Source organism: Manacus candei, unplaced genomic scaffold (genome assembly GCF_025592945.1).
Source record: "Manacus candei isolate 608988 ecotype Guabito, Panama unplaced genomic scaffold, ASM2559294v1 h1tg000073l, whole genome shotgun sequence".
NCBI lineage: Eukaryota > Metazoa > Chordata > Aves > Passeriformes > Pipridae > Manacus > Manacus candei.
This window is the reverse complement of record NW_026138121.1, coordinates 1999174-2025059: the sequence shown is the minus strand read 5'-3', so window position 1 is coordinate 2025059 and position 25886 is coordinate 1999174. Positions and strand designations below refer to the sequence as shown.

At 48.1% G+C, this 25886-nt stretch overlaps 2 protein-coding genes across 6 annotated transcripts in view; one reads left to right on the top strand and one right to left on the bottom strand.

Moving 5' to 3' along the window:
- Positions 1-1591: 1591 nt before the first annotated feature.
- On the top strand, positions 1592-22418 carry ELK4 (ETS transcription factor ELK4). Of its 4 annotated transcripts, none has more exons than XM_051808848.1 (5): positions 1592-1743; positions 9595-9810; positions 11128-12033; positions 13168-13284; positions 14183-22418. In XM_051808848.1, exons 2-5 carry the CDS (start codon positions 9604-9606, stop codon positions 14279-14281), a joined length of 1329 nt encoding a protein of 442 aa, XP_051664808.1. In that variant the 5' UTR covers positions 1592-1743; positions 9595-9603; the 3' UTR covers positions 14282-22418. The 4 variants fall into 4 exon arrangements, with proteins under 4 accessions (XP_051664808.1, XP_051664810.1, XP_051664807.1 ...); XM_051808850.1 differs by lacking the exon at positions 1592-1743 and adding an exon at positions 2360-6377; XM_051808847.1 differs by lacking the exon at positions 1592-1743 and adding an exon at positions 6412-7957.
- The window catches only part of MFSD4A (major facilitator superfamily domain containing 4A), a 23335-nt gene continuing 19489 nt past the window's right edge, over positions 22041-25886 (bottom strand). For both annotated transcript variants that reach the window (XM_051808856.1, XM_051808855.1), the window contains exon 10: positions 22041-24796. In XM_051808856.1, coding sequence (XP_051664816.1) covers positions 24732-24796 — 65 coding nt within the window. In that variant the 3' untranslated portion in view covers positions 22041-24731. The remainder of the gene's footprint in view (positions 24797-25886) is intronic.

Below are 25886 nucleotides of genomic sequence, written 5' to 3'. Positions count from 1 at the left end.
AGCCTGCTTGAAAACTTCCTCTCCTCCCATGACAAAGTGCTTTGGGGGAAACCCCTGTACCTCATCCCTGTAGTCAAAAGGCATCTCGAATCCTAAACTCTTACTCTGCTTTCTGTTTCCCTGTGACTGTGCAGTAAGTTCTGATAAAGGGTTATTTAAAAGTGTTGTGAAATGCAGGATCGTGTTCCTGACATTACAAACCTCCTTTTGCTTCATTTGGCTCCAAATGGGACCAGCTGAAGGAGTAAAACCAGGGAATTTCCTTCATAGGAGCAGCTTTAAAGGCAGCTGGAGCTGCTCGGGCTTAACCAGGAGCTGAGCTACAACTCCCATGCTTGGGGATGGTGGTAATTCCCAAAGAAAACCATCCCTGGCTGTGGTGCTTTGGGTTGTACCCCTGGAGCAGGACTCAGGTTTGGGAGGAGGCACAAACAAAATGTGCAGAGACTCTGTGGAGTCTCAGGTAACCTTTCACCAGCCCGTGTCTAGGAAACAGGAGCTGCGTGTTTTGGCATGAAGGGCTGCTCCAAAATTCTCTTCTCCTGTGCCAAAGGGTGGGAATCCCATGGAGAGGCTGTTTGTTCACCGAGGGAAGGGGGAGAGTGTTGCCTTCTCAGTGCTCCCAGTGCCTGATCCAGGGGGAAGGAACTTGGGTGTCACACTGGTATGAAGAGTGTGTTTGAGGTGGATATCTCAGCAAGGCTCCAGGAGAGCTGGAGAGGGGCTTTGGATCAGGGTCTGGAGGGACAGGACAAGGGGGAATGGCTTCCCACTGACAACAGGGCAGGGTTAGGTGGGATATTGGGAAGGGTGGGGAGGCCCTGGCACAGGTTGCCCAGAGAAGCTGTGGCTGCCCCATCCCTGGAAGTGTCCAAGGCCAGGTTGGACAGGGCTTGGAGTAACCTGGGCTAGTGGAAGGTTCTTGTTTGGGTCCAGGGGTCAGTTCATTGGATCCAGGGGTTGAGTTGGTTGGATCCAAGGGTGGGTTTTTTTGGATGTTTGGATCCAAGGGTGGGTTTTTTTGGATGTTTGGATCCAAGGGTGGGCTTTTTTGGATGTTTGGATCCAAGGGAGGGGTTTTTTTGGATGTTAGGATCCAAGGGCGGGCTTTTTGGATGTTTGGATCCAGGGTTGGGGTTTTTTTGGCTCTAGTGGCTGGTTTGTTTAAATCCAGGGGTCTCTCGGTTGGACCTAGTGGTCGGTTATTTATATCCAGCGTGGTTTATTTTAATTTTTGACCCCCTTTGCCGCACTCCACCTCGCGCCCCTTCCTCTCCCTTACCGCTCCCCGCAGTGCCTGGGGGTTTCCCCCCCAGCGCCTCCCCGCTCTCCCCCCATTCCCGGACCCCCCGTGCGGTCCCTCCGCGCTGTCCCTGCCCGGGTCTCCCCCCTGCCCATGTCCCCCCGTGCCCGGGCCGCGGGCACATGGCCGCGGGCGGCCGGCCGGGCACTAGGACCGCGCCGGGACCGCGCCGCGCGAGCCGCGCCCTCCCATTGGCCCGCGGCCCCCCCGCGCCGCGCCGCCATTGTCCGAGCTGGCGGGCCGTGGGCGGAAGCGGCGCTACGGCGGCCGCGGAGGGTCAGCGGCCGCCCCGCCGTGTGTAACGCGGCCGCCCCGCGCTCCGCCCGCCCGGGATGCGGCCCCGGCGCCCGGGCCGGGCATGAGGGACGGCGGGGGGGCCGCGCCCAGCACCGGGACCGGACGGGAGCGCCGCGCCCGGGCACCGGCGGGGCTCCTCCTCGGTGAGCGGGGGCGGGCGGGGCGCGGCGCAGCGCCGGGCCGGGGGGCGCGCTGGGTCCGAACGATCCCCCCCGCGCGGGGCTGCGGGACGCTGGGCCGGGGGTCCCCCGGGGGGGCCGGGGCTGTCCCGCCTGCCCCGCTCCGCTGGGGAGGAGAGAGAGGGGAGGGAGCGGTGCCCGCCTGCAGCCGGGGCTCGGGGGATCCCGGCGTTGGGTGTTTGCGTCCAGGGGCGCGCTGGATCCAGGGATTCTTTGGATTCGGGGGCTGGTTGGATCCAGGGGTTGGTGGTTGGGATCCAGACTTTGATTGCTTGGATCCAGGGATTGACTGGATCCAGTGGTTGGTTGGATCCAGGGATTGATTCCTTGGCTGCATCCAGGGGTTCTTTGGATCCAGGGCTTGGCTGGTTGGATCCGGGGGTTGATTGGATTTAGGGGCTGGTTAGTTGGATTCAGTGGCTGTTTGGATCCCAGAGTGGGTTGGTTGGCTGGCAGGATCCAGGGGTTATTTGGGTCCGGGGGTTGGTTGGTTGGATTCAGTGGCTACTTGGATCCAGGGATTGATTTGATTTAGGGGCTGGTTGGTTGGATCCAGGGGTTGTTTGAAGGCCATGGTGGGTTGGTTGGTTGGTTGGTTGGATCCAGGGGCTGGTTAGTTGGATCCAGGGGTTGTTTGGATCCCAGGGTTGGTTGGTTGGCTGGATCCAGGGGGTGGTTGTTTTTCAATTCCTCGCTCCACCACTATTTTTTTTTTCCCCAATCCTCCTGCACTGCTCTCCCTGAGCTGGGTGGATTCCTGCCCACATCAATGAGGGAGGTGGAGGGGAAAGCATGCAAATCCCTGCTGGGATCCTTTATTTTGTATGCACATGTACACACACACCTGTGTTACCTCCACAGCCAACCTCCACTAACCCCCATGTGCTGTGCCGGGTGGCTGGAATCCAGAGCCTTTCCATGGTGGTTTTAAGGAGCAGCTCCTGAGAAACACAGGGATTGCTCTGTGGGCGTTGGGGGGGGGAGCAGAATCCAGTCATTAGCATTTCTCTCTCCTCATCCTGTTCCCAACAAACACGATCCCCGTGCCTGACACAGCGGCGTGTTCGTGATTTCGGTCGGGCTGTTTATTTTTAGGGTCTCAGCGCCTGTTTGGAGGGAATAGTTGTTCCATCCCCATGGCAACGGGGCTGAGTGTATCATAAACATTGTTAAAGGAGAGCTTTTCCAGCTTAAATGAGACTTCCCTTTCATAATCAAGCTGGGATGGACGTGAACCATTTAACCTGTTGTTTGGGACCTTGCTCTGAACTGAGGATGCTTCTGCTTCACTCATGCCCACTGAAGCCAATTTAATCTGCTGTTGGTAAACATCCCCCTCAGCCCATCTTCAGGAGGAAGCAAGTGTAATCTGCTTAGGAGCTTCCAGGGAAATCAGTGTTTTTATGGCTTAGTCAGGAACAATCCCATCAGTGCCACAAACCAGGCAGGGGCTGATCAAAGGTGCTTTGGGTTTGAAGTTTCCCATTCTCTCTCTTTGTCCTAAACCTTCCCATGCTCTCTGTGCTCTCATATCCTGAAAAAGGAGAGCTAGGAAAGGGAGACTGTTCATCAGACTGTGGAAAAGCAGGGAAATGAGGTTTATCCATAAAATTATCAATGCTGGCGTGTCAGTCATCCCCAGCCAGGGGTGGAGGGTCAGTGGTTGGAGCAGCTGGAGAAAGTACTTTGAAATCCCCTTTTTCACTGTTTTCCATCAGTGTCAGTCGTGAGGATCAAAATCTTGTTTGGTAACAAAGGGGCATCATTGTCTCTGTATGGAGATTAAAAAAAAAATCCTCAAAAAGCTGTTTGGCTCATCCACTGCCAACCTGAGCCTGCAGCCATAAATCCAGTGGGAATCCCCATGCCACTGCTGTCCTTCATGGCTTGTTTTCTGATCCTGGTTTGCTAATTCAGGAAGCAAGCGAGAAATATGCAGGAAGCAAGTAGAAAAATAACTGAGGAAAAACTAGAAAATACTAAGAAAAATAAATACTTATTTTTCAGGAGCTAAAAAGCTGAAACAGTTTGTTCCCAAGTCCCGAAATAGTTGTTAACACCTAAATTTCATCTGAAGCAACTTAACATTTTTGAGCCAGGAACCCAAAATTTATTGCAACATTTGTTTTGAGTTTTTTTTTTTTTTAAAAAAAAAAGAGGCTTGGAGTGGGATTAGGCAGTGAAAACTGGATCAGCTCTTATCATAAGGACATCCTCCAGCATTTCCTTCCAGGGAACTTCCTGCCTCGATAACCACGACTTCTCCTTCAGAACAGGCTGATTTTCCTGACTCCTTTGGAAACAACAGGGGAAAACAAGGATTTATTGGGTCTAGGGTGGTTTTTTTGTCCCTTATTCTTACTTGGTTTTACTAAGTTATTAGAGAAGGTACAATTTGATTGCTACTTGGAAAGCTGCCAGGGTTTGGAATTTTTTGGAGGGTGGTGTTGCAGATGTGGAATTCTGCATCTCTGCTTTAGTTCCTTGTGAATAATAACTTTGTTTTACACATATGACAGTTTTTAACCTGGTATTTCACCTGTCTGTGTGTTCTGGAAAAGGACTCAATACTCTTCCATGCTTCCCACCACATCAGGGTATGTAAAAGCTGGTTTTTGGAGAACAGGTTTTGTTTTTTTTTTCCTCTTTCTAAAATTAATTAAAACGGATAAAATCCTAAAAGTACCAGTTCAGGTGAGCCACAGTCTCAGGAGCTTGAAAAGGTTTTGTGAAAGGTTTATTAGTAAAGGGATATTTCCAGTGCTGCGCTAACGAAATAGTTGCCTGGTTGTATTTTGATAAGCACTTAATTAGATACTTTATCAGCTGTGTCCCACCTCCCTGCCCCTCTACTGAAATAAAAGGGGTAGGGCAGCCACTTATTTATGAATTTTATTTAGTTGCCTGGACAAAGACATTGAAAAAACCTGATCAGACTTTTGAGGTTTGGAACCCGGCCTTGGGCCTGTGACCTCCAAAAGTCTCCTCCAGCCAACCCCGTTGTTTGTTTTCCTGGAACAGCTCTCAGGGCCTTGTGTCCACAGGAATATTGCACAACGGGGCAGGAGTTATTGTCTCCAAATTCCTTCTGTTCACACACCATGGCCATCTCAGGCTACCTGAGAAACCCTGGGAATGGCTCTGCGGGGTGAAGCGTGACCTGTTCCGTGTTGGACTCGCAGTACAAGCCCGGATTTCCTGGAATTTCCTGGAGCTGAAGCCTTGATTTGCGTGCCTGAACATCTCACCTGTGCCACTGTGAGGTCCCCCAGACCTGTTGCTGCCTTCATTTCGTTATTTTTGAGCTGAGCAGAGGTTCCTGTGTCTCCCTGAGTGTGACAGCTGCGACCCAGCCGGTTCAATCGCGGCGGTGGTTTTGTCCTCGCTGAGTGACTGTGTGACATCCTCCCTTTCCTTTTGCTCCATCTCTGTTCCTGTGTGGGTTTTACTCAGCCCATCTGCAGAACTCATCAGGCTGCAGATGCTGGTGAGAGAGGCTGTTGGAACGAGTGGAGGTGAACGATTACTGGGGATTACTCGGTGTCCAGTCAAAGCACAGGAAATCTGCCACAAGACCTTGAACACGGTTAGGCCAGGCCTAATTCCCCCCTCCAGTCCTGCCTCTGCTCCCTCCTCAGGGCCTGGCAAGGGGTGCCTGTCCTTTTTGAGCACAGAGGGAGTCTGTTTGGCCTCGGTAAGTGTAGCTGCTGGCTGAGATTAGGGTGAGATTGCCACGTGCCCGCTGTGCCACCCCTGGCTGCTCACCCTCCTTCCCAGGAGGTGCAGAGCCCGGGGCTCTGTAATCACACACATGGGGCTGGTTGTGGCTGTGGCACAGATGCAGGAGGAGAAGTCGCCGGAAAAAGATCCATATCTCATGTCCTGGCCCTGCTGTAAACTCTGAGGCTTTGTAAAGTCAAGGCCCTGGAAGCTGCAGCAGCAGCAGCAGGAGAAGGCTCAGGTTTGCAGCCAAACTCTGTCAGCTCCTCAGTGAACTTCAAGGGTCATCCGTAGGCGTCAGAGAAGATCTCAAGACAATAATAGTGCTCTATTTTAGCATGCTCATTACAAAGTATAACTGCCCTCTGCCTCTGGCAACTATTTTTGCCTCTGCTCAGATGGTGCAGGAGTGGCAAGGCCGTTGTCACAAGCAGCAGTGCTGCCTCTCTGCCTCCTTCCCTCGTTGGCTTTTCGGTTTAGACCTTTTTCCTTTCTCCACGAAAATAACCTTCAGCAGAAAGATGGCTCGCAGGGGTGTGTTTTGTAATTATTGGTGCATTCATCCGGAAGAAAAAGCAATCAGATTTGTGCTGACAGGGAGCTGCAGGAGGAGGTTGGGGCCTTTTCATGGCATTTGAAAGAAGTTGAAATGCTGTTTGCATCGTTAATGCAGGGTAGGAGTGGGACAGTGGGTTCCTGTCCTCATCCTGATTTCTTTCTAACTAGTGGGTCTTTAAAATCTCTGCAGAGTGTGAGGTTTTTGGAATAAAAAGGACAAGAGTACGTGGCCATGGCGTGGATCCTCCTCTGCAGGGCACCTGAAGATGTTCTGGGCAGCACAAGGAGCTTGAGCCCCTTCTCATCCCTGTTGTTGCAAGGTGAAGGCTCAGGAAAAGCAGCAGCTGCCTCCTCCTGCCCCAGGTGCTGGAGGAGGAGGAACCTTTTCAACGTGTTCCTTGGTTCTCAAACAAAGAGAAGTGCTCAGCTCGCCTCTGCTGGTTTTCATTTTACATCTTGGGTGATTTTTTTTCTTTTTCTTTTTTTTTTTTTTTTTAATACTCTGCTTTTTCCCGAAGAAACAGGAGTTCTTTGATGTGTTCTTGTGCTGTATCAAAGCAGCTTTTGTGCTGGAGTTAAGTGAGACGTCTTGGTTCACAATACAACACATTATACTTTCCTAGTTCACAGCTGCTTCTGGAGTCTGAAGATCCACCTGTGACCCCATTGCTTTGACCACTGTGGAGGGCTGTTTTCTGGCCTTCCCTTTGTGTGTAAAATCTTCAGAAAAACTCTGTGTTCCCTGCTCCATTGAGGTATCCATGAGGTTCCAGTGAGGGATCTCCATCATTTTCTCTAGATATACACAGTAAATATTGAGTAAAGAGGAATATGTGCAATATAGCCCATCCATGAACAATTCCTGCTCCTGTTCTATAACACCAGGGTCTCAGTAGGACTTTTCCACCCTGTTAACGTGTCTAAGACAAGACTTTTTAAAGCTGAGGGTACTCAAGGTGTCCTCAAAACAATGGACAAGATTGTGACACCCCTAAAGCTGTCAATGCCAGAAACATCAGCAGGGGCTTGATCAATGTAACACTCCAGTACAGTCTGTAACTCTGCCCCTGGGAGAGGGATCCTTCCAGCTGGAAAACTGGGGGATTTGGGCAGCATGAACTCATAATTTGGTAAATGCTCCTCAGAACGACAGAGCTCAGTGCAGGGAAAGGTGTATTTTTTTTTAGTATCTTGCACTTCCCAGAATTTTGGCCACTCCATGTGTGCTCTGTTACTGAACTTTGTGTTGTCAAGAGTGCTGCTCTGTCAGCTTTGTGTGTCTCCAGCTGGATTCCAAACCAGCTGTGATTCCAAAGGTTTGGATGCTTGGCTGTGACAGAGGCTGATGAGCTTCGAGCTACAGCGAGGTGGTACTTCCTAAAGGGAAGCAGCCTAATGAAATAACAGCAGTTAAATTCTGGGATGCAACCTGCATGGATTTTTTTAGGAGGAGGGGTAAAAATAAAAAAAAAGCCTTTGCCACTCTGAAATTCTGTTGCTAATCTGATTTCCACGTGGCTGCCTCCCCTTGCATCACTCAGCCCGTTTGGTGCAGTGCTGATCCGGGTTCCCAAAGTGCTGGGGATAAATGCAGCGTGGGAATAATCACTCAACTTCATCTTCCTGCTCTCTCTTAGCACGTCTCCCTGGCACTGACAGCTCTGCAGATCCTCCTGTCTGCACGACACATGCGTGTGCCTCATCCCCGGGGCTGAGGAGCCGCAGCAGGCGCAGCCTCAGCCTCGGAGACACGGAATGCTGCTGGCAAAGGTGGATTCCAGGCGGTTCTAAGGCAGAGCTGATCCCCTGTGGATCAGCTGGCACGCCATGGGAAGAGTCTGGAAGCACAGCCTTGAGTTTCTTCGAGTGCCGAGCAATTAATTTGGGCAAGCAGGGAGTTGTGTGCGCGCGGTAATTAACGGGGAAAGCACCCTAGGCCAGCGTAACAGCGTGGTGTGGGTGTCCCTCAGGTTGAGATTGTTCCAGGTAATTGCAGCAATTTAACTGGCTCCATCGATGGCACGGCCCTGGGGAGTCACCCAGCCTGCCATGGGGCAGGGATTCTGCAAAACAGGTTCAGTGTCGTGGGCTGGGCCCAAAAAGGCACCTGCCCCGGGGCACCTGATTTTGGTAGGAACGTGGAGCTCTGTGTAAACTGTCAGTAATCCTTTCTCAGGGCTCACTGAATGCTCAGGCTCACATGGAGGCTGTTCCCTTCCTTATATAGGGCTGGAGAAGTGCTGGGCAGTAATGAGATTGGAATAAAAGGCTTTGGGAGCAAAGATGAGCTGGCAGTCCTGGCTGGATCTTAAACTGAGCCCTGTGTACACATGGACTTCAAACAAGTCCTTGGACTTGATGCCTCTGCTTTGGTTGGGAACAGCACTTGGGCTCTCAGGCTGTGGATTCACCCAGATAGAAACCCCTGGACTCTTAGGTTTCTTCTCTGAGGGGAAAAAAATGTAGCAATTTTACATAGAAAACCATTTTTTGTGTCTTTTGTCATGGTGGTTCTTATTCCAGAGCACCTGGGTTTGTTTTTATTTCATAGGAAGAAGTTTAAACTGCATTAATTGTCACAGTTCTGGACTAAGAGAATCCATACGAGATGCTGAATTAATATTTCATCTGGTGTGTCTCATACTTCCCTTGTGCAGACAGAATTATTAGTGTCCTGCTTAAAAATGTTTGTGGAAATACTGTTTTGTGTAGTCAGATATGGTCAAGGAAAAATGACATCTCTCTGCCTTGTCTGTCCTTGATGAATTTAGACATGGAGAGGAAAACCACTCTGGGAGTTCAGGAATCAGCTGGCAGATGTTAGTCCTGGAAAGTCTCAGCCTAAATCATTGGTGTAGGTAAGACATGGCAGGAATTGAGACAAGCAAAGGCAGTGCTTGAAATAATTTTTATTTACTTTCATGTTTACGCTCTTAGGGAAAAAAAAAAGGGGAATGATACTTGGAAAGGAAAGATTTGAAAGAGAGGGGAGTGGGGCTGATGACAAAGAGGCAGAAGTGTGAACTGAAGGAAAATGGAGTTGTTTTGCTCTGGCATCTTCCTGGAGCTTTGCAGTTACTTGATCTGCTGTTTTTGAGGTTGGAGGTGGGAGCAGGTACGGGAAGGAGGCGGCGAGTGGGAGGTTTGATTTTTTTTTTTTTTATTTTATTTTTTTTTTTTTTACCTGAGTGTACCTGAGCTGTTTCTCATAAAGCAGTACAAGCCAGAGTGGGTGAACATGGAACAACTTAGAAACATTTTTTTGGGGTAGTGACTCACTGCAACTTACCCAAAGTGACCTGATTTAGTTAAATGAGGCTAAATATAACCCATGTGAAAAGTACTGACATGTGGGAGGAGACGACAGAGTTGGCACTCAGCCTCTCTGTTCTGCAGGGAACATCTTTCACGACTGGTGACTAATAATTTTTACTCTTGCTGGCTTTGGAAATAACATCTCAGCTCCATCACCCCCTTGTAGGGAGAGGAGGGAAATGCTCTGGTAACCTGCCTCTGCTCTGCCTCTCTGCCTTGCAGCTCACTGCTATGGACAGTGCTATCACCCTGTGGCAGTTCCTCCTCCAGCTCCTCCAAGAGCCTCAGAACAAGAACATCATCTGTTGGACCTCCAATGACGGGGAGTTCAAGCTGCTGCAGGCAGAGGAGGTGGCCAGGCTGTGGGGGATCCGCAAGAACAAGCCCAGCATGAACTATGATAAACTCAGCCGAGCGCTCAGATACTACTACGTGAAGGTAACAAATCCCCCTCCAATCCTCAGCCATCTTTACCAGCCTAATGGGCTTTGTTTCCTTTTCCATCCCCTGCAAGGGGAGGGGTGGCTGTCACTCCTCTTCCTCCCAGGCTTAAGGAAGTTGTACTGGTTTGTTTAAAAGTGGTTTTGTTTCTTTTTTAATTTTTTTTTTAATCTCTTGCATCGTTGTGCTGCGTTTCCTCCCGGTTGCTTATTTGACAAGGTTCTAAGTGCAGAGTTTTCTCTTTGTGTCTTTGCTAATGTAAATTGTTGAATCCTAATCCCCTTTCCAAAAATACATCCCCTGGCAAGGGTTAAAATCCTCAGCACTCCAGGTAAAACAACACTGGGAGATGATGACTGAGGTGGTGAGTGTTGCACCACCTTAAGATCTTTCCTGCAGTTGCCTCTACAAAAGGGCTTCAAAATAAGGATTTTCAGTGAATCAGCCCAAAGTATTTTTATTGTTCTCTGTGTGTTTAGAATTTCACCTCTGACATGGCCAGTGATTTCAGCCCAGCTGAGTAAGAAGCTTCTCTTGTTTAGCAAAATGTCTTCAAGACCTACCTTGGTTTCAATAAGCCGTTTATCCCACAACTGTTACCGGGCCAGTGTGGGAGATAAAAATAAAACAGTTTCTGAGGAACCTCAGTGGGTAGCAGGTGGTAAGTTACTGGTGTTTATTGTTGGGTGGCACAAATCTGGCTTTGTGCTGAAGAGATCTCAGTAATAATAATTGCATGATAAATGAGGATGATCTTAAGCCCGAATTGCGTGTGGCATTTCACTTAAGGAGCAAAACAAGTTTGACAGATGCTGTTTTGTGGTATTGAAATAGCTGATTATCCTGCATTCCACTGACTAGTTCAGCTACTTATTTTCCTTTATTAGCATCTTATTAAGGATAAAAGGGGTTTGATTGGAAGTACCAGCTCTCAGTTCTGCAAAGCTGTAGAAACCCTTTAATACTGCAGGTTCTCCTGTTAGATTACCCTGACTGTACCCAGAGCAGTGATCCTTGAGGGGGTTAATGGGTAATTTTTTATTTTATTTAAAGGCAGGTTTTAGGCTGGTTTTGGTGTATTTAATGTCAGGTTGAGCTCACCTGTTCTAGTGTTTTGTCTGTGAGCTCTGGGAACACTGCTTTGGGAGCGGGACTGAACTGCAGGAACGCAGTGTGTTTTTAAGGCAGGAAGAAAGAAACATTTTTTTGATGAAAGATTACAGGCTTTAATTCCTCTGCCTATTTTGGGCAGTGTTTGTAGGAAGAAAATTAATCTGAAGAAGGTCTAAATATATATGTGTATCTTACCCACAGAATATCATTAAGAAAGTGAACGGGAAGAAGTTTGTGTACAAGTTTGTCTCGTATCCGGAGATTTTAAACATGGACCCGCTCGTCGTGGGCCGGATAGAAGGAGACCCTGAACTGACTGGCTTTGGAGAGGTCAACAGCGCTCCAAAGGACGTGGAAAACTGTGGGAAGGAGAAGTCCCAGTCGTGTGCGAAGTCCTCGAGCCGCAACGACTACATCCACTCAGGCCTGTACTCCTCCTTCACCCTCAACTCCCTCAACAGCTCCAGCGTCAAACTCTTCAGGTCCATCAAGATCGAGAACCCGGCGGAGAAGCTGACGGAGAAGAAGCCTCAGGAGCCGACCCCCTCCGTCATCAAGTTTGTCACCATGCCCTCCAAAAAGCCCCCCTCGGCCCCCCTGGTCTCCACCGTCTCCGCGGCTCCCGCCGCTCCCGCCGTGTCCTCCTCCCTTCCCCTGGGATCTGAGGAGACCCTCCAGACCCTGGAGACGCTCGTCCTGCCCAAGTTGACTGTCCCCGAAGCTCCAGCACCTTTGCCAAACTTAACCAGCAGCTTCACCCCGACCCCCCCCATCTCCTCGGTGTCTCCCACTCTCCAGGTCCCTTCCACGCCCCCGTCGCCGCCCCTGAGCTCCAACCCCGACCTGGACATTGACACGGACATCGAGTCCGTGGCCTCCCAGCAGCTGGAGCAGGCCCAGAGCCTTCAGCACCAATCCCCAGAGCCCAAAGAGCAGGATTCATCCGTGCTGGAGAAGGAATTTGCCAATCACCTCTCCAGATCTAAGAAACCCAAAGGGCTGGAGTTGGCTCCCACTCTCGTCATCACGGGCAGCGATCCAAGTCCTCTGGGCATTCTGAGTCCTTCTCTCCCCACTGCTTCTCTTACTCCAGCACTTTTCTCTCAGGTAACCAAACTCCCTTCCTGGTTTCTTTTTTTAAAGTAACAATGGTGATTATGTTGCATTTTAAACCAGTAAGGGAAGGCAAGTGGAAAATGAATAGTCGGTTCATTGTGTGGGGTGTTCTGAAACTCAGGATGTCCCTCCCCCCCTTTTTTTTTTTTCTTTAATTAAAACCTAAGTTTTATTCACAGTTGGTATTAACTTCACCCCAAAAAGGTGCCCAAGTGGTGTGTCAGCCCTGCACGTCTGGGCAGGGTTGGCATGTGGAGGCAAAACCCAAACCAGCACCAGCAGGATCCTTTGTAAACCTTGCCAGGGAGGGACTGAATTATTTCAGAAACCCTAAACCCTGCCCTCATCCCTCAGCTGGTTCTGAAAATACTTTAAAAATAGAGAAGCACAGAGGTGTCTGTTTGGCAGCTTTTTTTACTCAAATATAGGCATTTAGTTAAGGCCAGAGTCTTGTGAGTGAACATGAACAGCAATAAGAGCAGCTGCTTAATTTGGTTGCTGTCTTTGTGTGGGAAAGGAAAGCTTTTGTGTCTCGTGGAAAACTTGGAAGAGAACTGAATCCAGCTAGGCTGTTAAATCATTCCGTATCTATTTAATCTCTTTTCCTGTGATAAATTGGAATTAGAGTGAAGCTGTAGGGAAGCTGCTGATTGAAAAGCGAAATGGCTGAAGGCAGGGAAAAAAAACCAAGTGGAGTTGCTCTTTTGGCACCCTGGGAAGTGTTTGGCTGGTGAACCTGGGGCATCCTGGGTATTCAGAAGCTGGGTGGAAACTTGTTTTATTGTTCTTTATATTGTCAGTGTCACCCAGACCAGGCTCATGCCTGCTGTCTGCTCCTTTGGAGTTCCTAATCCCGCTTTTCCCAAGTCCTTGCAGGTGCTGTGTGCTGGATTGCTCTGCTGGAGGTTCCAGCAGGATTTGGCAGCTGTTGGGAAAAGAGGGTTGATTGCTCAGCCAGGGGAGGGAGAGCTGGATGGGGCTGGGAAGGGAGGAGGAGCAGGGACTGGGAGTTCCTGAAACTGGGAGCCAGCCCTGGCAGCTGCAGGAGCTGAGGTGGTTGTGGCTGGGCTTCCACGTGCTCTTGCTCCAGGGGCAGGTCTCACTCAGCTCTCCTGTCTCTTCCAGACTCCCATCCTGCTGACTCCCAGCCCTTTGCTCTCCAGCATCCACTTCTGGAGTACCCTGAGCCCGGTGGCTCCTCTCAGTCCTGCCAGGTTGCAAGGTGCTAACACCCTCTTTCAGGTGAGTTCAGCCAATCTCTCCCTGCTTTTCACCCTTCCTCAATAGACCTGCAGGAATCAGTTACCCAAATACCTGCTGTAGAAATAAAATACCTGCTGTAGAAATAAAATACCTGCTGTAGATGCTGCCCCATCCCTGGAAGTGTCCAAGGCCAGGTTGGACAGGGCTTGGAGCAACCTGGGACAGTGGAAGGTGTCCCTGCCCATGGCAGGGGGTGGGACTGGATGGGCTTTAAGGTCCCTTCCATCCCAAACCATTCCATGATTCTGTGATCTCTCCATTCTGCTGTCTTTTGTTACTTGGAAATTCTCACCTTCGCTGCTTTTAATAAATAATTTTGTTCAATATATAAGAAAAAAAATCCCCTATATTTAAAAAAAACCCCTCCTTTAGTTGCAATTCCTCGTACTCTTCCCTCACCTTCCACTTTGGCATTGGAATAACCACATCTGCTGCCTGGGTTTGCTCAGGCAAAGGGTGGGATTGAACTGGTTGCTTTTTGGGTTGGGATCTCTCATCTCCATGGAGATGAAGGAAGCAGCTCATACATGCCACAAGGATGGGGAATAAACAATGCACTGGCCATTTTCCTCTAGAAATAGCTGATAATTAACTGAGGGACTATTTAGACCTGTGGTTTCCCAACAACCTGTATTTAAGTCACTTATTAATTGAGGACATGGGCAGTGCTCAGGGCAGGGATTGCTGTGCCACTGCTTGCAGTGGCATTAAAAAAATTAAATTAAAAGTGGAAATCCATGAGAATTCTTTGAAGTTTGGGGTGTTTTTTCTTTGTTGTGTTTTGTTGTTTGGGGCTTTTTTTTCTACATGCACAGATAGGGGAGAAACAATGAATTAAAGTGACCTCTTGCCTAATCATTTTTGTTTTGTCTCTCAGTTTCCATCAGTGCTGAACAGTCATGGCCCATTTACTCTGTCTGGACTGGATGGACCCTCTACCCCTGGCCCATTTTCCCCTGATCTCCAGAAGACATAGCACATGGAACTCATGGAAAGGACACGTTGGCAAGCAAGGGAAAGATGGGACACTTCTATTTAACCACGTTTTTTTAAAAATGAGCAATTTATAATTCCACACAGAGATTCTCAACGATCGTAGTTTTCGCCATTCCCAAGTAAAAATGCCTTTTTTTTTGCAAAATTCCCTTTTTTTCTGAAGAACCCAGGTTGGGAATGTATATGCAAAGGCCTTAATAGGAGCTGCAGCTCCAGTTTTCTTCTCTTCCCTCCTTGGTTTGGAAGATTTCACGTGGTCAAAAAGGGACTTTTGGTCGGTGTTGCAGCAACTGAGTCTGCACTGATTGCAGTGAACAGTGTCAGGGAAGTCTTTTCTCTGTGACTTTTGGGGAAAACAAAAAAAAACAAACCCTCTGTTCTGCTTCCTGTGCTTGGCAAGAAGATATCTGATCAGGATGGAAGCTGGCATTCCAGGAAATGCTTGGGAAAGGGGTGTGTGCACTCCAGCTTTGCCTGGGGGGGCCACAGTGACTTCTGCAGCAACAAAAACAGCCTGGTCTGTTCTGCTGTAAAATCATCTTGTCTTTTTTGCAGGGAGAAATTTTCAAGGACTATTATTCAGTGCTTCATATCCTGAGACATTGGACAATTTGGGAATTGTGGTGGTGTGTGTCCCAGCAACCCAACCCCTCGGAGAAGTGGTCTGGCTGGATCCTGGATGCTTCCCTGCCCTCCCTTTGCTGGGGAGGTGAGGTCTGGAGAGAGAGAGAGAAATCAGTGGTGGGATGAGTTCCTTTCAACCCTCAGAGAGTTTGAATGCTGAAGTCCAAACATTTCTTGTGCCAGAGACCTCTTCCAGAGCTTGTGATCTCACTGCTGGATGAGCAGGATGGTGGATTTTCCTTGGAAGTTTTGGGGGGGTGGGTGCCTGTGCTGAGGTTGCTGCCTGGTGCTGGAGTTCCACACCCAAACAGTGGTGAGAGCACAGATGTCCCAGCATTAACTGCTCTTTCCCACAGGTTTGGAAAAGTTTCCTGCTTTTCCACAAGTGGAGGAGCTCCTCTTCTACCAGCTCTTAGCTCGACTTTTGCATTAGAGCTGTTGTTTGGTTTTTTTTTTGAGGAAGCACTGACCCAAACTCAGGCTCAGTGTGTCCACCTGGCTGTAAATCTGCTCTTGCATTGCTTTTCTTGGTGGTGTGGATGGATCAAGAATGAGAGATTTAATTTCCAGAGCCATTCGAGACGAAACGAAATTTGTAGTTAGATTTATTTTATTTTTTTTTTACACCTCAGGAGGCCTTTTAAGAGAACTGAGGAGTGTGAAAGGAAGGGAGATTTGTCCTCTCTCAGCCCCTCAGAGTCTGGATGTCTTGGTCTGGGGGTGCTGGGCCCTGTGTCCTCCTTCCACTTGGGGCATCTGATGTCAGGCAGCAACTTCTGTTTTGCTACTGAGTGCGTTGAGATGGGGATGGAAGGGAATCTTTTTCCATAAAACACCCAGTAGAAAACAGATGGGAGCATCTCTCTCCTTCAGCATCCTCACCTGGCTGCCTGCAGAGTTTTCAGGAGCAGAAGATTTCGCAGCAAGAGGAGCTGACAGTGTTTGCTGTACATATTTGCACCCCTTTCATGGAGAAGTTTGGTGAACTCAAAGCTTTCCAGAAGTTTTTTTTTTCCCTTTTGCCACTTTTGCAGGCTCGGAATTCACTTTCCAAGGGTGTGACAGCACCCTGGACTTCTCTTCCTTGGTGGTGTTACCTTCCTGTATTCTGACATTGAAACGTGTACAACCACTCTGTGTGTTCCTGACGTGACACCTGGGACAGGTGGGTGGAACAGCTGATTTTTTGGGGGGCAATGGGGGGCTTTGTTCATCCAGAACACCTGCCCAGTGGGAATGGGAGAAAAGTTTATTCCTTCTTCAGGTGGAGAAGCTCATGGAGTGACCTGTCTTCCTGTTGGGTTCTGTCAGAGGCATAAATGCTTCACATTTTAGACATCAGCAGATGCAGGATGAAGTTCCTGTGCCAGCAGCTCTTAAAATGTGCAATATTGACCTTTTTTTTTTTTTTTAATTATTATTATTTTTTTAATGCAGAAGCAAAGCTGCAGATGATAATTGAGAGCAGGCATCTGGAATTTTCTGGTTTGCATGGTGGCTTTTGAGTCTGCTCTAGAAAAAATATATATAGCTATGTATAAATAGCAGCACTTTTTTTTAATGGTTGTTTTAGGTTGGCCAATTTGACGCCCACCAAGTGTGTGGACTTTGAGAGCAACATTGCAGACTAGGATTAGAATTTAAAAAGTACTTAATGAGCACTAAAAAACCCTTGCAATTTAATTGCTTCCCTTTCCTTGTCCCCTATGGAGAAAAGCCAAGTTTATTTGTTTAAAAAGTTGTGTGTGTGCACACGTGCACTTAATCCTCTGTGAACTTTTATCACTTTGAGCATAGGGTATGCAAGAGAACCCAGCCTGGGGTCCTGCTCTTCTCCAAGAGAACCCAGCCTGGGGTCCTGCTCTTCTCCAAGAGAACCCAGCCTGGGGTCCTGCTCTTCTCCAAGAAGCTTCCTGAGATTGCACTGCCATAGCTGGGGGAGAGCCACGTTTCCCTCTGGGAATCCCTTGTGCAGAGGAAGCTCATGTGGAAATGCAGCCTGGATGGGATGGTTTTTATCTGGGAATATCCACTGAGGTGGTGGTTGCTTTTCCTTTCCAAGGGAAATCAAAATCCACTGAAGGGTTACAATCTTAGGAAGCAGTTGGGAAAGCACATGGGAAGGGCAGGGAAGGGGGGGAGAGGAGCAGCTTGCTGCCTTTTCTCCATTCCAGCTTTCAGGTCACTTAAAGGGAATATTATCTTGTATATATGCTGCCTGATTAAACACACATTTACTGACAGGTGTGGAACTGCCAGCTTTTTTTTTTGGATCACATTCCTGAGGGAGCACAGGGTCCTGTGACTCCTTGGGGCTCAGTGATGTGACTGCTGGTTCTCTGCTAGGTCACTTCAGGAGCACTTTGCAGCTCCTTGCAACTTGTTTTTTAATTTAGTGTAGGGCAGGTGGGGGTTAACAGAGGTTCTCTTTTCCTGGCCACGGTGGCAGTTTGCACTGTGGTGGCTTAAAAAAGTGACAATGCAGCATTACAGAAACCTTTCCTTAGCTGACAGTTGATGCTGCTGGAGTAGCCATGGGATTGTGGAATGCTTGGGAATATTTGCATTGGTTAATTGGTAGCTGGTGGTAGAATTGGACTGGATGAGCATCTTGTCTTGCTTCTGGAAATCTCTTTTTTGTGTCACTGCAGAGTTGGGAGTCTCACCCTGCTGGTGCTGTGTGTGCCACACCTGAGATCCTGGATTCTGGGATGCCACTGGTGACACAGACAGTCCATGGAAGCAGGAATGTGTTCATGATCCCCTCCAGTCACAGAACCATTCGTGTTCTGTCTCACCTGTGAAGGGAACCCTGGGGAGGAGGGGGATGGAGGAGCATTGGGGGTTTTTTTTAAACAGCAGCTCAAGTCCAGAGCCTTGTTTCAGAACCTGAGCTGTTCAGCAGTGGTGGCTGAATGCAATTCCTATGCACTGCCTTTGGCACATTGGAGCTGTGTTTTGCAATAGGTCAGCAGGTGATAAAATTCCTTGAGTTGGAGAATTCAGTGTTTTAACTTGGAGCATCCTCAGACTTCAGCATCCATGCAGTCTTTGGGGGATGTGAGAACAGAGAGGCTTTGCCTGTTCAGTGGTTCATTTGGGATAATTTCTCCCTCTGATACCTTTTCAGACCTCAGATTTCTCCCCAATAGATCCTTCTTGTGTTTATAGCGTTCCTCCTAAGGACAGTGAAGGCTGCTTAGGTGCAAATCTCCCTTTTCCCAGCTTCCCACAACGCTGAGCTGCAGCAAGGTCAGGTTCTCTCGGGTCTTCAGAGCTCTGCAGGCTGAGGTGGGAGGACAGAGCTGTCCTAGAGCAGTGATGGCTTTCTCAGGTGAGAGTTTTGATCCACTTCTGTAGCGTTTTTCCCAGTGCTGAGCTCAGAACCTGCAGTTCTGACACACTCTTGTCTCCCACGATTTATTCATTTAGCTTTTAGTTACCTTCTGCTCCTGTTTTATAGCAGTTTTTGTATGTACTCCTGTTTTATGATTTAACCTCTTCCATTTTTAAGGCATATTTGTTTACAATACATCTCAGTGTTGTATCAAGAGGCTCTCTTGGTATTGTCAGCTCTGAAAATCAACTACAGCAGTAGTCACAGAACGTTGTCAAAGGGTGTGTTTTAAAACTTGTTTTGAGTTTTTGGGTGTCCACAACAGTTTTGTTTCATTTCTTAAGTTTCTTAAGAAATAGAATGTGTATCTGTAAGAGTAGAAATAGGGGGGAAATAAAAGAGACCTTCTGGCCTCTGAGGTCGTGGGGATGGATGGTTTATTTTGTCTTAAAAAAATCACAGAGTGTGGTGTTGCAAAGAGCCCCCCCAGGATGTCACACGGGGCAGATCAGTCCAAAATCCACGAGGATTGCAATCCTGGTGCTTAGAAGCTGTTCAGGATGTTTGGTGAGGTGTAGGATGTCTTGCCTAAACAGGGGGTTTTGTGGTTTGATTGGAATTCAGTGAAGCTGGTGGGTCTGGACAGCAGGTCTGCTCCGTGGGGAAGCCTTTGGCCGTGGCCATCCAGGGATGGTGGGATGTGGGACATGCTGGAGCTGCTCTGCTGGGATCAGGGGCTGGCAGGTGAAGGCTGAAGGATAAAATGCAGTGACAAGCTCTGTGCAGTTCTCCAGGGGGTTCCTGCAGGAGGCTCTGTCTTGGATCAGCCCCTGGGCACACGGAATTCCACCTGGAGTGAGTAGCACCGACTGTGGAGGGAAGAGCTGGTCCTGGCCAGAGAAGAACTCTTGGAAATGGAACCAGATCTTTCTCCACAGCCCAATTTTAGCCATAAGGGTACAACAGAGGAGCTGCAAAGCCACAGGGGTGGTACATCCCTGCAAATCTGTTCAGCAGCAGCAGCTCCTTTGGAAGTTCCCTGATGGACCTGGTGCCATCTGGAGCAGAAAAGTGAAGCTTTGGGTTTAGTGTCTCCTGGATCTTGGCCTGAGGTGTGTTATTCCTGCCTTTTTACCAAGAACAAACAGAAAGAAGGGGGATCTGTTCACTGCAGAAGGGGGATTGGTTTTGGGCTGAGCCAGAGCCAGGCTCTGCCAGGTAGGAAAGCTGGGCAGGGCCCGTGTTCCTTCTTGGATGTGTGTGTTAAAGGAATTCCCTTTTGGAATAGCGAGATACCTGCTTCAGAAACATTATTTTTGGGGAAAAAAACCACCCTAAAACTGACTAGAATTGCTTTTTTGTTTACCCCTCCCAAAAAACATAGCAGAAGGTTTTGCCTGTGGAGCTGTTCCAGCTGCCTGATGAGAAGCACACCCTGAGAGCTGAAAACTTGGAGGTTTTTTTAGATTCCTTGTGCCTGGAATAGCCCTGCATGGAGCACACGTGTGTCATGCCTGACAGGATGTGTCCAGGATGGAGTCTTGGCTTCCAAATTTGTATAAATACCCCTCAAAGCAGCCACTGCACTGTGCAGTCGCCACTTTTAAATATGTTTTGCACACCCTGGTGAGGTTTTTTGGGGGCTTTTCCTTTTCTTTTAGTACTCAAGTCAATCATGCCACAGCGTGGACTCGTTGTGTTGCCAAAGGGTATTTTTAAAAGCAGCTTTGACATTGTTGGATGCCACATCTCCTAAAAAAAAAAAAGAAAAAAAAAAAAACAAACAAACGTGTCTTAAATTTGTCTTTGAATAGTTTTGTGTTCACGGAACAAAAGTTTGGACTCCTTTACTCGAAACACTTCTCTCCTGAGACCAGGCATTGCAGAAGGTTTTCATCTCAAAGTGGTTGTGGCAGGGGGTGGAACAGGGTAATGCTGAACCTTCTGGAGAACAGGGACCTTCATGGAGACACTGAGTGACCCGGGAGGGGAGGCTGCAGGTGATTTTGGAGCCCCTTTCAGCCCTTGAGCAGTACATGCAGCAGTGCTGTACCAATAACTGGAAGCTGTTGTTTTTTCTGGGTTTTTTTATTTTAACTTTTTATTTTTTTGTTTTTCAGTTGGGGGTTTTTGTTTTTATTTTTTGAACACAGGAAGGCTTTGAGGGTGGCCTCTGCATGGTTCCTAAGTGTGTGCTGTGTGCTGGGGTGGGGTGGGGTTACAATACCTGGGTTTGCTCGAAGCTCCTTGAGATGTGTTGTGGTTTGTTCTTTTCTTTCCTTTCTTTTTTTTTTGTTGTTGTTTTTTTTTATTTTTATTTTGGCTGGCATGTCTTAAATCTTCAGGCTTTGAAACTGCTTTCTAGAGTTGTGTTGACTTTTTGTTCTGCTGTTGTTCAGTTGCACAGAGTTTTCTATATATGATGTGCTAGCTTTGACGTTGATTCTCTGTGAACAGGGTTGAGATTATTCCTTGTAGTTTAAAAAGAAACCAAGTTGTATCCTAAAAAAAAAAAAACCTCCCTTTTTCAGATCTTGTTTGTATCCTGTTGCAGTGTTACCAGATGGCCTTATGTACGTCACAGTGGTTTGTGATAAGTACAGTAGCACATTTAATGCTTATTTCCCCTCTGTTTTTGTAGCTGAGAAGTGTATTTGTAATAACAGAGCCAAATAAATGGGAAAATTCTAGGTAAGGGTGGTGGTTGTCTCCCCTAATGGGCAGAGGGGCAGCTGGAATTAATCTGGGACTAAACCCTTAGCCTGCCTTGGGAATTCTGAGGCTCTTGGCAGATGTGGATCGTGTGCCAGGGGCTTGGAAATCACAGCAGCTCCATTGGCTCCACCACAACTGCTCCCACTTCCACGGGCTGAGAACCTGCTCTGGGGGCAGCTTTTGGGCTGGGAGAGTCAGGGGAGAGGGAAGTTTGAGTTAATTTTTAGCAAGTGAAGCACCCAAACCTGGTGGGAAGGTGGGCCAGTTTTGTCCTGTTTATTTCTGCAGCGCAGTTCTGTTCTGGGAAGTGACTTCCTGATGCCTTCAGTGGTTTCTGTTCCTTGGCTGAACTTTTTTTAGGCTGATCTGGGTTCTCTTTGCTGCTGAGTTTTGGGCTCCAGCAGCTCTGCCAGCTCTGCTGGGAGCAGCCTCGGAGCAGATTTCCCTGTCAGGTGACTCCTAACTCTGCCATGGATCCACTTTTACCTCCCTGTGATTTTAACAGGGGTAAAAAATGACATTGGAAGCAGCAGAGAGAACATTTTTTCAGTTGCTCTTTCCCTGAACAGAATTGCATTTATTTTTTTTTTTCTATAAATATATATATAGTACCAAGTCTGGAGACAAAGCAAGTTATGTTGTAGTGAGTGTCTCAACTTCCTACACTGGAGACTTTTCTAGACATGATCTTTTAGAGACAACTGTAACCTCACCCCTCTGCTCCTTGTTACAGTTGGGTGAACCTGCCTGGGACAGAAAAGCTTCTCAGTCTAACTTTCTTTTTCTAAATAATACCTTATAATAAGAGTATCTTAATGCCATTGTGTTAAAAAAAAAAAATGCTGTTATGTAATGCAAGTACATAAATAGCCAAAGTTTTCAGTAATTGTTCAGTGTTAACTAAATTTTGCTTTTATTTAACCTTCCAAGATAACATTTAGGAAGACCTTCAGCATGTTGACGTCACAAAAGTCTGATCAGCTTGATTAGAGCAGAATGTGGAGTTATTGGAACACATTTCAGGTTTGAATACAATTTGGAGGCAAAGTTTTTTAAGATGCAAAACTTCCTTTGCACTGTAATGACACTTCAAATGCTGCTTTTACAGTGGCTCATTGGTAATTGTTATTCAAACATCATGAAGGTCTTTCCTGAGAAATCAGGTGACTTTTCTATTGCTTCGATTTTTGTGCAAAAAAGTTAAAAAGAAAAAAAATCAATGTATTGCAATCTTTTTTAAAAACGGGGTGGGAATAGTTAAAGAAAACTATTTTATGTAAGAACTGACAGAGGGATTTGCTTTGTATAATGCAAGCTGGCTTTAAAAAAAAGCATTGTAGCAAAATTATTCAAGTCAATCATATGTTAATAGTTATGTGCAACCAGACATGCAAAACAATTGTATTTTTTTAAATAAATATTTTTAACAAAGTTTCTGCTCTTTTTGACTGGTTTGTTGGTTTTTTTTCAGTAGAGGAAATAGAAAGTTACAGCTGCAGGGCAGCTTGGGCTGTGAGAAGGAGGGAGGTAAAAAGTCCTTTTACACCATCACAGGCTGGAGACAGAGATGGAGTTGGGAAGTTTGGTTTTTATTCCCCAAACCAGGTATTATTCTGGTGAAAATTTCCTTTAATTAGCATTTTTTTTCTTTAAGCAGACCCTCTGTCTAGACCTGAGAGTGGAGATTGGAGTTGCCAAACCTGGTGCCAGGAGCACTGTTGCTGTGGCAGAGCAGATTTAGCCCCCTGTTCTCCAAACCTGCAGGGACACACCGAGATTATTGAAGAGCTGCCAGTGCTGGTGTGGCACCCACGTCAGCTGAGGAGATTTCCTTCCAAAGAAACCCCCTCCTTGCATTGTTCCTGCTCCTTTCCTCTGGGCAGGGCTGCAGAGATGCTCCCATGGTGGGAGGGGCTCAGGAAGGACACTTTGGGGTGGGGTTTTCTTTGCTGCAAAAGGGGTTTGCACACACACAGGCTTTTTTCCAGGAGAGTAACAGTGGCATCCTGTGGAGCTGGGGAAGAACTGCAGCACATCCTGCCCGGGGTGGAATCTGGTCTAGGACTGGAATAGATAGAATCATGGAATGGTTTGGGGTGGAAGGGACCTTAAACATCATCCAGTGCCACCCCCTGCCACAGGCAGGGACACCTTGTTTGCTCCAAGCCCCATCCAGCCTGGCCTTGGACACTCCCAGAGATGGAGAAGCCACAACTTCTTTGGGTTATTTCTGTTTTTCCAAGCATTTTTTTCCCTAAAATATCTTCACAAGCCCCCACGGATGGTCCTGTGGAAACAGCCTCGAGAGCTGGTGAGTTAAAGTGACTTTGTACCTGAAGGTGAGTGTAGGAAGCAAATGCAGGAACAGGTAAATGCAGTTACTCTGGGTTTAGCTCATCCCTCTGCCTCACATCCCAGAATTAGAACCTATTCTAGGATTCTCTAATGAAACTAAACCCAAATTCAAGGCCAGGTTTGGAGCAGCCTGGGCTAGTGGAAGGTGTCCCTGCCCGTGGCAGGGGGGTGAAACAAGAGGTTCTTTTAAGGTCCCTTCCAACCAAACCCATTCTGGGCTTCTAGAAATGCTAAAAGGAGTTTAAATTAAAACAGCTGGTAAGTTCAGGCTGAGTTTAAAAACTGGTTAAATGAAGGAGCTGATGGTCTTGGCCAGAAAGAGCTGGAGGTACCCGAGTCCAGGCACGGCAGAATTTAGCAATCAATCACCTTTAATTAAACACTGCTTTATATACACACATACATATGTACATCCACATACAGCAGTTAAAGCAAGAAGAACATGTCCAATCACTCACTGAAGGAGGAGCTGTTTGGAGCTTTTACATTCCTCTAAAGCCAGTCCTTCCCCCGGAGCTGGAGCAGGCCATGCGTGGGCTATGAGAGTACCTTACACAAGGCACCTGGATGAGAATATTGCACAGGAAAAGCAGCTGGAGACTGGCTCCCAAATACCTCTGGTGAAAGCTTCAGTTGGAAGCTGAAAATAAAACCACCCTAAAGGACACTGCCACTGCAGCAGCTGAAGTTAAGTGACTGACTTAAAGCAAAACAAACCCATCACAACTCATTCTTTAAAAAAAATAACAAACAGAGAAAAAAAAACCAACAGAACAAAAAAAAGAAAAGCAAATGATTGTAATAATCAAGAGGCCTGAGCATGCTGAGTAAGACACTGTCTTAGTGAAGGTGTTTGGAAGTGTGGAATATACAGGAATCAAGTGTGCAAATACAGACAGTGTGGAACTGTTCCCCTTTGGGAGGGTAAATGGAGGTGACATCGACTCGAGTCCACGTTGCACAAAAATGAATTAAAATCCAGTATTGTGCTGTAAATTCAAGGGGCTCCTGTCCATTATAGGCCAGAAAAATAATCTGTTCAATTCAATGACTAAGCCAGGAGACATTCAGTCACAGGTGGAGCAGAGAGAACCTCTTCCTTCCCACCCTCCGTCCTGAACAGGTAAGGAAGTTCATTTACAGGAGGAACTGTTGGGAAATCCTCTCTGCTCACACCTTTCAGGTGGCACTTAAAGTCCTTCTGGTCCCAGTGCCACTGGCAGCTCGTGCCACGGTGTTTTTGGGATGTTTCCTTGATTCTCACTTACCCAGTCGAATGTGCTTTTGATTGCAGAGAACTTGCATGATTCAGTCACTAAATGTTGAAATCATCCTCGAGAGCAATGCTTTAATTGGGGGGGGGGATGGTTTATTGCTTGTCTAGAGCTTGGCCACTTCCTCAGCGCTGGTACTGCCCCGTGTCATCTGGCACTGCTGCTTTGTCGGGAGAGGCATCGTCCAGCTCTGCAGAAGGGACACGAAATACCTGAATGTGCAGTTCTACTGAGCTCAAAGGGGGTGGGCATGAGCTCTGCCAGACAGGAATGGTGCTTTTCCATCGCCCACCACAGGAGCTTAGCTCACTGGTCATGGAAGGAAGTCACTGAGGTTGGAAAATCCCTCCAAGATCGAGTCCAACCTGTGCCCAGTTCCCACCTTGTCCCCCAACCCAGAGCACTGAGGGCCACATCCTTGGACACCTCCAGGGGTGGGGACTCCAAACCTCCCTGGGCAGCCCCTTCCAGTGCTGCCTGAACATCCTTTCCATGACAAAATTCCCGGTGTCCAACCTGACCCTCCCCTGGCTCAGCCTGAGGCCGTTCCCTCTCCTCCTGTCCCTCGTTCCCTGGGAGCAGAGCCCGACCCCCCCCCGGCTCCCCCCTCCTGTCAGGGGGTTGCAGAGCCAGAAGGTCCCCCCTGAGCCTCCTTTTCTCCAGGCTGAGCCCCCCCAGCTCCCTCAGTTCTCCTGCTGCTCCAGCCCCTTCCCAGCTCCGTTCCCTTCCCTGGACACGCTCCAGCCCCTCAGTGTCCTTCTTGTCTTGAGGGGCCCAGAACTGGGCACAGCTCTCCAGGTGTGACCCCACACAGCCCCAGTCACCCCTTTCCTGCACCCTGGACATGTTTTTCCCTGTCCCACTCTGCTCCTTTTGTAGGAGGTGCTTACAAAAACAAACAGCCTCTGCAGACTGAGGTGATAAGCAAGAAATCCTTTATCAGTGAGGCTTTTTTCAAGAGCCTGACAGCTGCCCTTGGATAGCAGACCCACTTGTTCCCTGGATTTCAGCCAGGAAACAGCACAGGGAAGCTGGTTCAGTCTCTCTCCCTCTCTCTGAGATCCACAGACCATTCCTACTTTTCCCCTCGCTTCTCCAACAGAAAAGAAAGCAAACCCCGGGTTGTGGCTGCCAAGGCTTTGTGGGCAAGTCAAAGCAGGAAAAGGGGAGAGGAAGCAGCAGAAAAATAAACATTTCCTTGCATTTTGCTGGAGTGCTGGGCCCTGGCTCTGTGGTGCTGCAGGTGCTGCTCTTCCTTCCATTCCAAAAGCAGGGCTGAG

Coding starts and splice junctions, on each gene's coding strand:
- ELK4 (XM_051808847.1), top strand. CDS start 7,646: ATGCAGCGTGGGAATAATCACTCAACTTCATCTTCCTGCTCTCTCTTA. Junction 12,034..13,167: donor CTCCAGCACTTTTCTCTCAG/GTAACCAAACTC, acceptor TGTCTCTTCCAG/ACTCCCATCCTGCTGACTCC. Junction 13,285..14,182: donor GTGCTAACACCCTCTTTCAG/GTGAGTTCAGCC, acceptor TTTGTCTCTCAG/TTTCCATCAGTGCTGAACAG.